The following is a 15,815-nucleotide window of genomic DNA, read 5'->3' as shown; positions in this document are numbered from 1 at the left end:
CAGGGAGGAGCAGCACATGCTTTATTTTTACAGACAATCATGTGACCTCCGCTTGTTCAGGTGAGTCCAGGTGAGTCAGAGGTCACTCAGAGGTCAGCCTGCTCGCCACGGCCTCAAACACAGAGTGAGGGTCCTGATCAGCATCGATGTGAATGGCCTCAGGATAGACAGACTGACACACACACACACACACACAGAGTTAGATTTTCACCTGCGTGCACCTGCGGGTTACAGCTCATCTTTGCTGCTTGTTCTGATCTTATGATCCATGGGTTTAAATCACAGCTTTGTTTTTGGCCTTTTAGTCTTTGTTGTTGTTCCTAATGTTTTGCCTCCATCTCTCTCCTGTGTGTGTGTACCTGCAGGGCGGCGCTGTGGAGCCTGTACTGTTTCAGTCTCTGTGTTACAGACTCCATGCTGTCCTCAGGTCGGGTCTTTAGTCTGTGCTGAACCTCAGAGCTCGGAGCCGGCCGAGTCACAGGATGGAAGCTGCGCACACACACACACACACACACACACACACACACACACACACACACACACACACACACAGTCAATACCACCACTGCACCATCAGCACTGTGTGTGCCTACACATGTGTGTGTATTACATCACAGGGCCGACAGCATGATGCAGACGTGTTCTCCCTGCAGTGGGAATTTTCCTGTCACAGGTAAATCTGAGTTCCTGACCTCTGACCGCTGACCGGGTCTGTGGCTCTCAGACTGAGTCTCTCCAGGCAAACGTCATCGGTCAGCTCCAGGAAGAAAACCCTGACAGTAAGAGGAGGACGAGACGAGAATGCGAGCAGGTTAAAAGGATTTCGGAGTTTTCTGGAGAACGGCTCCGTGAGTACAGTGAGCCTGTACCTGTTGGGCTGCTGGTGGCTCTCCTGCAGGCTCCGGGCCTGCTGCAGGTCGCAGGGGAAGCCGTGCAGGATCCAGCCCCCGCGGGTGCAGTCGGGTCGGCTCAGCCGCTCCTCCAGGACCTGCAGCAGCAGCGAGTCTGAAACTGCAGCCACAGCGGGGTTAGTGTCGCCCTCTGGACGCTAGCGCACACGGTCACAGCCGGCCGCGCCTCGGCAGCGACGGTCGGAGGCTTATGTCAGCTCGTACTGTCTCTGCCCCCTCCCTGATTTCTTTTTTGCACATTAGTCACACCATAAACATGTCCAAAAACCCTCTGGATGGTCCCACACACTTGTGGGAAACCTTGTGTGGACTGACGCGAGACGAGCGGCACTTTCTGGAAGGTTTGATAGAGAACATCGCAGCCGCAGGCAGACATGAGTGTGTGCTCACCTGGACGTCTGTCATCCAGGTACGCCTGGACCTCTGCTCCTCGACTGGAACCAGCTGCAGCTACAGACCTCAGCAAACGACCACAGCTCACTGACACACACACACACACACACACACACACACACACACACACACACACACACACACACACACACACACACACACACAGTAAAAAGTGAAAACAGTCTTCGTCGTGTGACCTTTGGCCATTCTCATTACTTCCTCCACCTGAGCGAAACCTCAGATTTCACTCTGACCTATATGTGACCTGACAGGACATGCTTTTCATCAGTGTGACCTCTGACCCTTTAAGGTCTCTGTCATATCTTTACATGTTACAAAGAGACTGTGGCAGGTTTGTATTTAGCAGCTACTCGCCCGGAGCTTCCTATTGGATGCACAGTGAGCCTGAGCTGGTGTCCCTCAACTGTGACCCCATCCTGGCTGCGTACCGTCCACCATCCCGTACTTCTCTGACAGCAGCTGGGCTTGACGGCTCCTTCCAGACCCCGGTGGTCCCAGCAGGAGGATTCTGGGAGTTCTGGAGCGCTGACGAGTCCGGACAAAAGCCAGCACTAAGAGAAAACACACACACACCAGTTAATGCTTTACCTGAATCAGCAGGTAGATCACAGAAAGAACGAGCTCAGGTGTATGGAGCACACCTGAGGACAGGATGCTGGAGCTGCCTGCTCTGTGACTGTTTCACTGAGGCATCATTAAAGAACAGTTTCATTCCTGCAGCACCGTTCATAAAGTTCATAAAGCCAAGCGCCAAGTGTTTAGATGTGTCCGAGGCTCCAGCCAGCAGGCCCTGATCACATGACCTCTGGGACCTGCAGGATGTAGTTCAATCATCATAGAGTCCAGGTCCCCTCAGAGTTCCTGACAGAGGATTTAGTAAACGGAGCAAGGGGACCAAGAGCCTCCGTCAGGTACAACTCTGTCAGGGGCACGAACAGGGCCTCCAGCTTCTTCTTCATTAAGATGGAGAAAAACTGTCAGACATCCAACTTTTAATAGAGTCCAAGCACCTCTGCAGGATCTGGACACACGTCTCGAGGCTTAGAGCAAAAAACACCTGAATATCATCTGCATAGCAAAGCTGCTCAAAACGTGCTGAAGACGAGCAGAACCAAAACTGTGGCACACCGCAGGTTTGGGAGGGAGGAGCCTGAACCTGGACTCAACCACAGGAGAGCATCGTTCACACCGATGATGCAAACACTCCTCACTGACCAATCAGCATCTGTGTGTGTGTGAGTCTGTGTGTGTGTGAGAGAGTCTGTGTGGGTCTGTACCTTGCTGGTAGATGTCAGCGTGTGGTTGGTCGCTGTCGATGACCTTGAGCACGTGCTGATAGGCTGATCTCAGACCCGTGACCTCACAACAGTAACGGTGAAGCTTAGGAAGTCTCTGTTGGTCTGTCAGACTCCTCCCCTTCTCCAGACGCCGAGTGATAATGTCATCATCTGGCAGGATGAAAGTCCGATGGTAGATGTCTGCAGACAGGAAGTGATGTCACAAGGAAAGAACATATTCACTGATGTTTGATTATGGGCGTGGGCTCACCCCCAGTGATTGCGTCGACCAGCCGTCCGCAACTTCTCTCCATCAGCACGTCATCCGCCGCCTCGAGCATCACTGATGACACATACCACAGCGTGATGTCACACAGGAAGCAGCCGCGCAGGGCACAAAGCGTGATCTCACTTCCTGTTACTTACCAACGTGCTCGGGGATGACTCCGCCCTGCTGCAGACTCAGAGCCTGCAGGCGAGTCTGAGGGATTCCCTCCAACACCCAGCCCTGCAGTAAAACACACACACACACGTCAGGCTGTGTGTGTGTGTGTGTGTGTGTGTGTGTGGGTTCAGAGGTCAGCATGATCCCATGCTCATGAGCAGGTGATGCGTTCAGTCTGTCTGAAGAGTATCTTCAGAAGCCTCCGTCAGAGCTCCAACTCTGAGCTTCTGCACGTGTCTCTGATTCAGTTCAGCTTTATTGACACAGAGCTTCACAGAGAAACCCACCAATCAGACCCCTCTATATGAACAAGCAGGAAGGAAACAGGCAGAAACCTCCAGCAGAACTGGGCTCAGGGAGGGGCTGCTAAAGGGTGCACTGTTAGGGGTGTGGCCTGTTAGACTGACAGGTGCCTGCTCTCTGTTCTGTCCCGGTTCTGTTGGAAGCTCTTGGAAGTGTGTACTAACGGTTCATCTTCACCTGCACATCCACGCTCCTGCCGGACGCAAAGTTGCACAATTTAATGTGACAGCAGCAGGCGGTGTCCTGACGGGACCTGTCAGTCATCCTCAACACACACACCGACACAAACACACACACAGACGGTCCCTGGTGTGTGTGTGACGAGTTTAGCCTGCAGCCAAAAACAGCTATTAGCAAATCAAAGAAGCTGCTAATGACACACACACACACACACACACACTCTGACGGGTGGAGCTGTCTCACTGAGATCTTCGCAGGAGTGAGTCTCACATGAGAAGCTGAGATGTGACGAGCCGTGTCCATCTTTCGTTTACAGTCTGAGGTGTAAACAGCTTCTGTTTGTTCTGCTTCTCTGAAGTTTTGACACAAAACGTTGTTAAAGCTTTGCTCGCTAATGTTGCAGCAGAGCAGTTCAGTATTGGCGTACCTGTCGAAACCAAGTGAAAGCAGAGTAATAAAGATCAGCCGACCTGTGGCGGTGGCTGAGGGTAGCCGAGGGCAGGCAGGTATGTCCTGAACCAATCACAACACATGGTTCTTTCCCTTCATTACATAAAATGTTCCCTCAAACTATACCAGACTGAAGTCTCGAACACCGCTCTCTTTCCTGACCTTGTAGAAAAATCAAGGCAGTGTATTTCATTTTGAATGTACTCTGATTGTTAAACATGGAATAAACTTCCTGTCTGCCATGTTTGATCACACGGGTCCAGCAGCTGATCCACGTCTGTGGCAGTTTCTGTTTCTTTATCGTGTAGAGACACAGACGTATTGTTGAACTTCTTCACACTGAGCAACAATAAAGAAGCAGACTAGAAACCCCCCTGTGGGACTGCAGAGCCCTGAGCGGACACCACAGACACCCCCCCTGAACCTGTGCTGCGACTGGGTCCTGCTCAAAGCTGCAGTAGTGCAAAAGAAGGCAGAATTCTTCCAGACCTCCTGCAAAAAGCCCCGCCCTCTCAGACCTCCCGGCAGCGCAGGTAACCTGGGACAGGTGCCGCCGATCTCGCTTGCAGGCGAGTCTTTATTTGTCTGGATGCGTTTTGAGCACGATGCCGCTTGAAGGCGTTCAGTTTGTGTCGCTGTTGTTGTGACAGCTGCTCCTCCGTCTTTCATTGCCTTAAACTGATCTGAAAGCAGCCCTCGCAAACGGGACGTGATGCTAACGAGGAGCGTCGGCGAGGAGCGGCCCGTGTGAATATAACACACATGATGTGACAGCAGCATCCCTTTGATCAGCCCGTCCTCGGGGAGAACGCTGCTCGGCCTGCTGGGAATCGTAGTAGGACACAACGGAGACCAGAGCGCTAATTATCATCAATCACAGACGCAAGTGAGGCGGGTAACGGGGGACGTTTCTAACAGGGGGGACATCAGGGGGGACGTTTCAAACGGGTTGTGACATGTGGCACCGACGATCTTTGACCCAGGTCTGTGCGAACACGGCACAAATGTTTAATGATGCTTTAAGCTAACCGGACTGTGAGGCTGACTCACCCGGTGGAAGCAGTCCATCTCCTTCAGCCTCTGCTGAACCAGTCCAACCAGCACCCCCTCCGAAAGCTCCTAAACACACAAAACACAGGTCACACGGGCATCAGGATGATGCACAGAATGAACAAACGGGCTCTAGACAGGAGGACCAGGGAGGGGTCGGGCGGTTTGGTCACAAAGTGACAACACTGAGGTCAGACTTCATCACTCCGCTCAGAGTCAACAATGATCAGATACAGACATCAGGAAAAAGCAGGTGTACCTGCTCGGCGTGCAGCTCTGATCGGTACTGCAGTAAACTGCCTTCGGTCACGTGAACAGCTCTCAGCTCGGCGCTCAGCTTTTTGGCCTGAAGAAAACCCCCCAAAAAACATAGAAGAAGAAGAAACGTAAACGAGCAAGCGGAGGTCAGCTGAAAGTTTCCCACGCTCACTTGAACTCACCACGGTGTGTTTGCCGACAGCAGGAGGTCCCAGCACCATGACCCTGGGGACTGACACAGATCAGACGTCAGAAAACAAGCTGGTCACATGACCTGCAGTCTGACTGTTTCCTGCTGCAGACGCTTGCCAAAGATCACCACCGACTGGAGAAATGAAACACCTTACTGTCCTTAAACACAACACGCTGCATTCAAAATCTCGTGGACACACGACCACATCAATATTTCAGAAGAGCGTTGAGAGCGACGTCAGAACAAAGAACCACGACCTATCATTAGCGGTTTGTGAGTGCAGTGGTGTCCGTCTGTGCTGATGTTGCTGGAGTCAGAGCGCCCCCTAGGGGCGGCATCATGTTTCTGCCTCGGCTGTGTTTCGGTCCTTCTCTTGGCCCGATGTATTTGTTAGTTTGTGCTTATTTAAGCTTTTTATTGCTCATTGTGTAGCTGACGTCAGAGAACCTCGTGTGTTTGTGTCTTCATCGTTGCCACTGTTTCCGGTGCTGAACTCTAATCCTAACTGAACAACGGTTTAGGACTGACACTAAACATTTCAGATGTGCATAAAAGCATTTGTAAAACGTGGTGTCTGATGAGCCCCATAGTTGCGTCTCATTTTTAATAACGTCAGAATAAATTCCTGACTCAAAGCTTTACAGGTGTGCGAGCGTTTCGTTGGAGTTTCCAGATATCGCAAACGTCCTGTATGTGTTTCTGTGATAAAAATGATGAATTAAGGCTGAGACCATTTTAAGACTTTATATTCTGCCCGGTCTGCGTTTAAAGACAATTTTAAAGGAATGCTTTAAGCCATAGGTGTCAGACTCTGGCCCGCAGCCTAATTACTTTTGGCCCACGAAGCCATACAAAATTACTATCAGAGCTGGCCTACTGGTATTATACAGCTAATATATATATTGTTTAGTATTAAGCTTTGCTGTTCCATATTCAGTTTTTCAGCAAAACGTGTTTGAGTCCAGAAGAAAAGATTCATTCTTATATCTGGAGGAAGATTTTTTTTTTTCAATAAATATTAATGTTAGCCCGCGACTTTGTTCCAGTTTTGAATTTTGGCCCACTGTGTATTTGAGTTTGACACCCCTGCTTTAAGCGATGCTAACAAATAAAAGCCATCAGGGACACGACGGCGACCTCACCATCATCGCTGCTCCTCTGCAGAAGCCCGATCAGGTAGGAGATCGGATCAACAGGCTGATCGATCACCAGGCTGCACAGCATGCTCTGAAACACACACACAGTGAATGTAGAGCAGCTTCACGCGTGGGAAACCTGCAGCTGCACCTTTACCTGCACCAGCTGGGCCACGTTGTGTTTGTCGGCGTAGACGAACGCCTGAGGAGGAATCCTCAGAGGCCTCACCGTCTCATCCATCAGGAAGTCCCTGAAAGCACCACCAGGCCCACCACACACCGATCAAACACTGATATTCTGTCCCGACTCCCCTGAACGCCGCACACCGACCATCTCCTGTACTCAGGGTTAGGGAGCCAACGGGCCCACGAATAAAGGGCTGTCAGCTGAATACACAACATACACTAACACACAACTGTTCAAACATTTTCTGACAACAATAAAACATGAATGTTTTAACGGTCAACCTGATTTTATCTTTTAAAAAGTTGACGTCCGCTTTCAGAGCTCCACTTCCGGCCTCTCACCTGTCCAAACACCTCTCACCGTTTCCCAGGAACTTTCTGTTGGCTGCTGAAGCGCGGGAAACATTAACAAACGTCTCGCGCTCAGACGTATCCGCTAAAATCCGAACTTTGGCACAAAAACGACGTTAAAACCAAAAATAACGATAACACCAAAACCCTTCCCGCCTCTTCGCTCTCGGGACGGTCGCTACGACGCGTTGGTCGGTTGCTAGGGAACGACGTCATCACTGCCCGTGCAGGGCAAACGGTGCAGAGTTCACGAGGGGACGTTTCTTGAACGGTTAACTAAGGACGATCGATCAGGACCCGACTGACGTCAGAAAAGTCTCATTTCCGCACGTTTGGCGCATTTTTAATCACCTGAGCCAGAACCTGGAGAAAAATGGCGCCTTTAAATCCGTCAGTGAGGAAAACATCAGGTTAGTTTTCCCTATAGTGTCAAATATTCAGATTAAAATACCCGGAAAATACAATCACCCCCAAATTGCATAGAAAAATTAATATAAAACAAAGATTAGTAATAATCTAATTATAACAAATTTAATTAGTAATAAATGTCATATTCATGGTGTCAAATATTAATAAGAGAATTCATTTAGAAACAAAGTTCACAAATTCCCTTAAAATAATGTTGGTTTTCAAATATATCTTAAATGTGTGGCAAATCTTTTTAAACAAAGAGCATTGAAAAGTGTGACAACTTTAACAAAAAACGCACAAACAGACGTTTACATCTTTATTTCTGTCACAGTGTTTCAGGAGCACATCTTTGGTTTGTCTGCAGTTACTGATCAGCTGACAAATCCATAAAGAAAACAATCATCAGTCGCAGCGTTTAATTTGGCATGAAGCACTTTTTGGCTTAAACAGGAAAATCAGCTGAAACACAGACTGTAGAAAAAAGACGGACAAAGGCACATCATCGACTCTGAAGCTTCAGCGTTACAGTTTCAGCCGCGTCACTTTCTTGTGATCAAATCCTGGAATTTGATTGGCTGATGCAGGCGGCTGTAGCTGCTAGCTATCTGCGAGGCTTCACCTCAGCTAACTGGAGTCCCTGAACTAGACTCCTTTTATCATAACTATGGATCAATACTATGGCTGAGACTATGGCGGTACTAGCAGACCGCCCAACAGACCACTCCCATCAGCACTGGATAGGAGCGACTGTCCTTTTGATTGGATGCCACTTATTAGAGGGCATTTTTGTTTGTGGATACTAGCCAGGCTAGCTGTAGATTTAATTCCCCTAATAAATAACAATCGTTACTGAAAGTTTGCTGATCTTGGATCAGCCTGCTTATTGCCTTATCATTATCATCTTTATTGCTCTTTTCCAGAGTGAGGGCGGAGCCCCTAGGAACCCCACCTCCTCCTCCCTCAGATGTCGGGCAGTGTCTCGTCGTAGTCCATGATGCTCAGTTCGTGTCTCCTCTGTTGGACGGCGAGTGTCAGGTCTACGGGGGCCACGATGGGGTCTGCGGCTTGGCTCAGCGGCTCAGTCTGAGGACTTCCTACAGGGAGTGATGCCTCCTCCACCTCCTGACCGAGTGGAGGGCTTGCTGGTTGGACATTCACCTCCTCCTCCTCCTCCTGGTTCTGATCTGTGGGTCTGAACAGCTGTCGGGCTCGTTGCTCCAGGAAGGAGCCGACAGCCAGCGGGGAGTCGATGGGGGAGAGTGAGAGGGACACGGGGGAGGTGGAAAGGACCTCCACTGCTCCGTTCATGATCCCAACAGCAGAAGAAAACGGGAGGAGGGACTTTTGGCTTCCCTGAGCATCAGGTAAGGCTCCGCTGTCGGATCTGGAGGACAGTATGACACAGAAAGGCAAACATTTATCAACAACGCACACTCGTCCTGGTTCTGCCCGTCTCATTAAATCATTTTGGACGTCTCTGTGGGATCGAGGCGTCCTCGGACGATGGCCCTGTTTACCTGCTGACGTCCTGCAGCTCGCCGTTTGGGTGAGCCCCGCCTCCCGCGATCTGACCGTACAGCTGAAGCATCTCGGTCTGCAGCGCCTGAGTAACTCTCCTCAGAGCGGTACAGCGGCTCTCCGACGCCGACAGCTCTACCCTGAAAGCGACATACGCAGTCTGAGTCCGACGCTTCCCGTGTGGAGAGTTCCAGAAGGTGAAGCCGGACTGACCTGTTCTGGTTCTTGGTGTCCTCCAGCAGTTTTTTCTGGCTCAGGATCAGCTGGTCTTTCCTGGCCTGCTGGCTCTCCAGCTCCGTGATCCTGTGATTGGCTGCTTCCAGCTTCTGTCTCTGCTGGACATCGTTGTCCTTCAGCCTCAGGAACTCCTTACCCACACTGCACTGCAGCATGGACGCCTCCTGACACACAGCAGAGTACATTTAGAACAGCGCACCCTCCATTCATCATAGTGGCCACATTTGCATTACACAAAAGGGTCAGCAGAGGGCGGTGTGTTGTTGAGAGAGTCAACTCCCCGACTTACGTCTGAGGAAGCGTAAAAGGTGTGCTATAACTCTGTACGTGCTTTTAGTGAACCGTCTTTAATAAGAAACAAAAATCTAAATCAAAACATACGTTGAAGGAGAAACGGAGGGCCTGTCTCAATATGCGTACTTGTGTTCTCGTCCAAAACTCAAACGCAGCAATGGCGGACGAGCGGGGCTAAAAACTTTTACATATTACTCTTTCTGGGTCACAAAATAAACTTTTAAGTTATTTTCAAGCGAGAATGTAGCTGTGTGAACTTCAAACATCTGCTCGATTTATCAAGATGTCACATATTTCCAAACGCGCTCCGACGTTTTCGGAGACGTCTGTGACCCGCCGGCTCCACAGCAGACAGCGAGGTCGAGGATTATTAGAGCCGGCGAGAACAGCGGACTCCCGGCACAGCGTTTTCAACCCCCCCGCGGTCTTTTTGCTACTCAGGTTAACCCTTTACAGCCGATCGGAGCGGGCACGCTCTGTTTTGCGTAACTATTTTTAAATCCCGGTAGCTCTGCAACCAAGTAAGCTAGCGCAATAATTTTTTTTTGCATATGAAACTGGAGGAGTTGTACTTACATCTTATGCCATCAGCTTGTCCTCGGTCACAGTTTCCTTCCACATATAGCTTTGCAAAAACTGCATAAAAATCACTTGCAGCAACAAAAACATGATATTCCAGAAACACGCTTCGCCGATCCATCAGCTGTTTGTAACACTTCCTACGTCCATCAGCGGAACTATCACATGACCGCATGACCTGCCCGAAACCGGAAGTGATGTAATTTTGCGGAAATGTAGTTTTTTACGATCGGGGCCTTATGAGCTTGTGTTTTACTTGTTATGTGTTTTAAAAAGTTATGTTTGACTTTATGACTTTCTGTGTCGTTTCTGGGATGCTTAAGACTCATATTGCACTGCTGGAAATAGTTTATTTTGATGCAGATGCTGTTATTTTGCAAATTTGCACTATAATATTTATTTTCATTTTTCCTGCAGTGTATAAAAATTGGTGTATTTCAAAAATAAAACTATGAAGACACTCAAAATAAATTTCCTGTGGTGGGAAACTAGTTTGTGTAACTTTTTTGTATTTACAGTTTTGAGGGATAAGCCTCTTAAATTTCTCTCACTAGAAATATATGTTAAAAAAGCAAAAACGATTTTCAATTTTTTTGTAGTTTATTGCACTTTTTTGCAATTTATGTAATTACTATGCACCTAATGCAGACATATTATTAAAGTTTGGGCTATAATGGTTGTATTGATGTATAGCAACTTGAAATGCTCCTAAAAATGGCTCCACAGCATGTAAAAATATAATATAAGCTCTGGTGGACTTGGTTCTATGGTAGGTCTTAAAGGGTTAAACAAACCCCAGCAGCTGTCTATTGTATTGAGTGTCCACTACAATAAAAATAAAAGCGTTCTAACATCTCACCTGCTTGTTTTTATTAAGGTATGTACACGTATGTACATGTACACTATTTTTATTAATGGAGATTTCACTACTGAGGTTAAACATGATATATAAGTCACTTAGATCACTTCTAAATGTTAATGTTTGGTTTGTTTCAGTGTTTAATTTGTTCCTGAGTAAACCGGTTCGGCTGTGATTAAAGCTTCATCACATATTACTCACAGTTAAATTAAGGACGGCAGTAAAAACTCTGGACCTGTGACATCATCAAGTACGCTGCTGTTCCAGTTGTACAAATCGCGAGTCCGTGCTCGCGTTCTCGGCGAGACCGGACTCGCCGAGAACGCGAGCACGGACTCGCGTACTTAGAATTGAGAAAGGGCCGGAGTCTGAGTAACGATTGTGATGTGCTGATCTCGGCAGGTTAGCGTGGAAGAGAAAACGTGTCTCACTGAAACGATGAGAAACACAGTCGTAGATGTGATTCTGCTAATCAGATCCTGAAGCTCTGCATGCAGGCGCGTGTCTGCGCTTTATCACCCACTCGTTCGCCGCTACAGTCGAGTAGCGCCTAAGGCGCGTGGGGTCGTCATAGCAACATGGCTAAAGGGAAAACGTGTTTTTACGAATCTGAGTTAAAAACAGATCCTGTTGAAGTGAATACTGACGTGACAGAGCTAACGATGAGTCATGTTCAGGTACGACGTAGAAAACAAGAAAATGTGATTTTGATGTTTGAGCTTTAGTCACAGAGAGAAACGCAGCAGGATGTGACATCACAGAGAGAGAGGAGGAGCCATGTGGGCGAATGAGGATGAAGGAGCGTTCGGTCTTTGAACACTGAACTGGATTTATTTATTTGTCTGTTTCTCATTCTTGCCGTGTTTACAACTTCCAAGCATTTGGAGTTTATCTACACCAAGGGTCTCAAACTCGTGGCCCAGGGGCCACTAACGGCTCACGTCACCCCTACTCACGGCTCGTACATGATGTGACGAAATATGATGCAGTTTGGCCGATGAAGTGACTTTTTATGTTTGTTGTCGAGCGCAATGTTAAAATAAGTTCTTTAAATGATTTAATATGAAGACAACATGAGCAGAGAGCAGGAACGTGTACACGTATGTCTGCACGATGATTTAGTTACAAACACAACGACAGCAGCAGTGCTGCCACGTGTGGGACCGACAGAGGAGCGATGTGTTTGTTTGGTCATTCAATGAAAGGCTTCGGGTAGTTAAATTATACAGGCACAGTCGTCTTCTACAAGTTAGAAATTTAAAAAACAAAAAACATTTTCAGAAATATTTGTGTCTGTTTTCTTGTTTGTTTTTGTACTACTTGAGCACTAAAGTGGCTCCAATGAGACGACAGCAGTGGCCCTCGGCTCGTTCATATTCGAGGCCCCTGATCGACAGAGAGCCCCTCCTCTCCGTCCACCTCCCTGAAGTCAACATATAAATAACTACATATAATTTAACTTGTGTTACACTGACAGTGTACATTATGGACATTCACTTTCTAACAACCAAGAATTGAATAGAATAGCCTTTTATTATCATTGTACATGTACAATGAAACTGTGGGTGCTCCACAACAACTGTGCCTGAATAAAATATAAAAAGTAAGGAATAAACAGGAGAAATCTGTCGGCACAGACTGGAGAAGAAAATAGTAGCTGGCTGAAGCTGGCTGAAGCTGACTGAAGCTGGCTGAAGCTGACTGAAGCTGACTGAAGCTGGCTGAAGCTGGCTGAAGCTGACTGAAGCTGGCTGAAGCTGGCTGAAGCTGGCTGAAGCTGGTGTGTGTGTGTGGGTCTTACGGTGCAGCGCTGTGTCTCTCCGCCCTCCAGCTGTTGCTGCAGAGCTTTGTTGGTCTCTCCGAGCAGGACCAGCTGCTGGTTCAGCAGGAACATCTGTTGATGCAGCTGCTCACTGCTGCACAGCTGGAGACACACAGACACACAAACATCTGTAGAACAGGACTGAGTGGGAGCAGCTGCCTCAGGACTTCAGCTGTGGTTACTGTTTTTGAGCCACTGTGGGCTCGTCCTCCTTCATTATTCAGAAACAGAAAAACTGGCTTTGTCTTCAGTTTCTCTGCTGCTGGTTTAAACTGAAACAGCCTGAGCACACACGGACTCGTTACAGACTCGACAGACCTATCGGTGTCTGACAGGAAGTGAAACCCCTCTGACCCACATATCTGCCTCCTCTCGGTGTGTATTTAGTCGTCATGGACACACTGTGATGCTGCGAGGCCACACACAGAGAGAAGCAGCTGAGCGCCGTGCTCCTTCAACGATGCCATCGACTAATCGGGACTCACCTTCACTGACAGCTGGGTCAGCTGGTGCTCAGCATTATACGCCCTGTAATTGGCTTTCTGAAGCTCCGCCTCCAGATCCTGCAGTCTGCTCTGGCACTCCTGCAGCTCACCCTGCAACAGCCAATCAGAGCACAGGATGTGAAGCTCTTTGCTGATGGTGTGTGTGTGTGTGTGTGTGTGTGTGTGTGTGTGTGTGTGACCTGCAGTCTCTGGCTCTCTCTCTGCTCGTCTCGTTGCAGCTGCAGCAGATGTGCAATGTGTGTGTGCAGCTGCCCGCTGCGTGTGTGTGTGTCGCGCTGCAGCGCCGAGTATCGGCGCTGCTCCTCGTCCAGACTCGCCCTCAGACTCCGGATCTCCTCGTCTTGAACGCCGAGCTGAGACTTCTGCAACCAGCAGCGTGACGGAGGAGAGAAAACATGAGAGGAGGGGCTACGTGGGTGGTGTTCAGCATCATGATGAGGTTGACGTGTGTGTTACCATGGCAGCGCTCTGCTCCTCCAGCGTTGTCGCGTTGATGACCCTCCGCAGCAGCCGGCGGTTTCGGATGGCGTGCTGTTGCCGCTTGAAGCGCTCGTACTGGAGCTGAGCATGGACGAGCAGCAGCTGATTGGTCAGAGACTGAAGCTCCTCCTCCTGGGTGGAGCCTGACACACACACACACAGTTCTAATGAAATCCTCTGTGCTGATGCAAACCCGGCAGCTTGACACCACAGCTCGTCTGAGGGTCATTAAACGAGCTGGGCGTGGTCAGTACGGCGAATACGAGAGAACCGGAGCACGGTGTCCCACAGCTGCCAAGAACCAGCGTGGATCCTGCCGCGAACCGCTTCCTCATCAGCCTCAAGACGTGAAAACTGAACCCGAGAACACCAGCCGGCTAAATCAAACCTGAACGCAGATTCAGGACGACGCCCGCAAACAGCAGCGAATGTGACGACGAGCTGAAACAGCGGCGCGGGTTCAGGAGCTTGTCAGCTCCACACAGTGAGCTTACAGCTTCATGTGCATGTGAGGTTAATGAGCGTGATGAGGCGAGAGTTCAGGTACCTTTGCTTTTCATGCTCTGCTGTTTACCTCCAGAGTGACTCCGATCCACCGACTTACTCCCAGCTGATAACCTGTGAACACCACAGAAGAAGAAAGAGGTGACGCAGGTTAGCACGTTTTACACAACATCAGACGGGTCTCTGATGACACGCGTGCAGACGTTTCAAATCTAAGGACACGGTTTCATCGACAGACTAGACGATGGCTGCACCTCGCTCCATCGATCGGCGAGCAGCGGGAATCTCGCTTCGTGTTTAATGTCTTGTTTTGTCGCCTCACCCCGACCGGCCTCTCCTCCCTCAGCCTGGCTGTGCTGCAGCTTTCTTCCTGTTAGAAGGACTTCTGTCTTCCCACTATCTCCAAAGCGCTCGCTCAGGGGGCGTTTATGCGTTACAATATGAAGCTAGGCGACTCACACCTTTGATGTGATACTGATCGGTGTGTTTTGGGCGTGAGGCGGCGTTCTGCCTGATAATGCCCTCTGATAACTTCCTGCGGCTCACCTCCTGCTGAGGCAATCGTGGGCGTTGTTTCCACGGGCAATCAGCTGGTCCAGAACCTTCAGAGGGGAGACAGAGGTCACCTCCTCCTCTCTGTTCTCCCTCTGTGGTCCTCCCCCCTTCTTCTCCAGCACCTCCTGCAGGACACAGCACGTTACCGAGCACGCTCACAAAAACCACCTGTGGCTCGGTCCACCTGACCTTACCTGGGTCTTCTTCCCAACGAACAGCATGGCCGCCCGCGGCAGAGCGAGCTCAAACAGCGGGTCATACGGAGAGCTGGGGCTGTAGTCCGAGAGGGCGGAGCCTGGCTCTTCAAATCTGGGGTGAGGAGTGGTGAAGCAGGGAGGCAGGGGGACCCCTGAAGCCTGAGTGGGGGTGGAGGTGATGAGGCGGGGCGAAGGCTGCTGGGACTCATCTTTAACATCTGGAGACAAAGAGAAGATGAAGAAACAGCTGCAGTGACATCACTGAGATCGATCAGCTCACCTTGTCTGTTGTTGTTAACGAGGTCACTCAGGCCTTGCTCCTCCCCCTCAGTGATTGGCTGACAGGTTAACCCCTCCCCATCTTTGACCATCCTCACCTGCAGGGAGACAAAGCAAGACTCTTCCTTCACAATAAAAGCAGCCCAGTTAACTCCCAGTTGTTTAACTGAAGTCTTTAACTCACCTGGCTGCGGTCGGGCTCCTTAGTGGGAGGAGCCTCAAGAATGGAGGCTGATGAAGGCAATTTCTCACCTGCGTCCACACACACACACACACATTATTAACACACACACACACACATTATTAACACACACACACACACATTATTAACACACACACACACACATTATTAACACACACACACACACACACACACACACACACACATTATTAACACACACACACACATTATTAACACAC

General features: G+C 49.4%; 2 protein-coding genes across 7 annotated transcripts in view; both read right to left on the bottom strand.

The window, feature by feature from the left end:
* Positions 1-7: 7 nt before the first annotated feature.
* ak8 (adenylate kinase 8) lies at positions 8-7,379 on the bottom strand. 5 transcript variants are annotated; one of them, XM_085295744.1, is made up of 15 exons: positions 7,086-7,376; positions 6,775-6,954; positions 6,624-6,708; positions 5,471-5,520; positions 5,290-5,376; positions 5,031-5,099; positions 3,029-3,110; positions 2,874-2,945; positions 2,603-2,803; positions 1,754-1,876; positions 1,302-1,391; positions 870-1,011; positions 693-773; positions 360-489; positions 8-172 (listed from the first exon to the last, which is right to left on the bottom strand). In XM_085295744.1, exons 2-15 carry the CDS (start codon positions 6,856-6,858, stop codon positions 83-85), a joined length of 1,386 nt encoding a protein of 461 aa, XP_085151870.1. In that variant the 5' UTR covers positions 6,859-6,954; positions 7,086-7,376; the 3' UTR covers positions 8-82. The 5 variants fall into 5 exon arrangements, 4 of the variants coding, with proteins under 4 accessions (XP_085151870.1, XP_085151871.1, XP_085151869.1 ...); XM_085295745.1 differs by having other exon boundaries at positions 6,775-6,868; XM_085295743.1 differs by having other exon boundaries at positions 7,146-7,376.
* Positions 7,380-7,868: 489 nt separating this feature from the next.
* The window catches only part of tsc1a (TSC complex subunit 1a), a 14,664-nt gene continuing 6,717 nt past the window's right edge, over positions 7,869-15,815 (bottom strand). Inside the window, exons 11-22 of one of the 2 annotated variants that reach the window (XM_085295732.1) lie at positions 15,580-15,647; positions 15,397-15,493; positions 15,114-15,334; positions 14,911-15,044; positions 14,408-14,478; positions 13,837-14,003; positions 13,560-13,742; positions 13,360-13,470; positions 12,854-12,976; positions 9,297-9,484; positions 9,083-9,223; positions 7,869-8,949 (exon numbers count right to left, since the gene is read on the bottom strand). In XM_085295732.1, the coding sequence (XP_085151858.1) occupies positions 8,526-8,949; positions 9,083-9,223; positions 9,297-9,484; positions 12,854-12,976; positions 13,360-13,470; positions 13,560-13,742; positions 13,837-14,003; positions 14,408-14,478; positions 14,911-15,044; positions 15,114-15,334; positions 15,397-15,493; positions 15,580-15,647 (1,928 nt within the window). In that variant the 3' untranslated portion in view covers positions 7,869-8,525. The remainder of the gene's footprint in view (positions 8,950-9,082; positions 9,224-9,296; positions 9,485-12,853; positions 12,977-13,359; positions 13,471-13,559; positions 13,743-13,836; positions 14,004-14,407; positions 14,479-14,910; positions 15,045-15,113; positions 15,335-15,396; positions 15,494-15,579; positions 15,648-15,815) is intronic. The other variant, XM_085295733.1, reaches the window with a different exon arrangement.

The sequence above is a fragment of the Mchenga conophoros genome, linkage group LG12, assembly GCF_057382185.1.
Source record: "Mchenga conophoros isolate Kocher_MC1m ecotype Shallow Benthic linkage group LG12, M_conophoros_male_GT1.1, whole genome shotgun sequence".
NCBI lineage: Eukaryota > Metazoa > Chordata > Actinopteri > Cichliformes > Cichlidae > Mchenga > Mchenga conophoros.
Note: the sequence above shows the minus strand (reverse complement) of the source record. Positions and strands in the feature narration are given on the sequence as shown.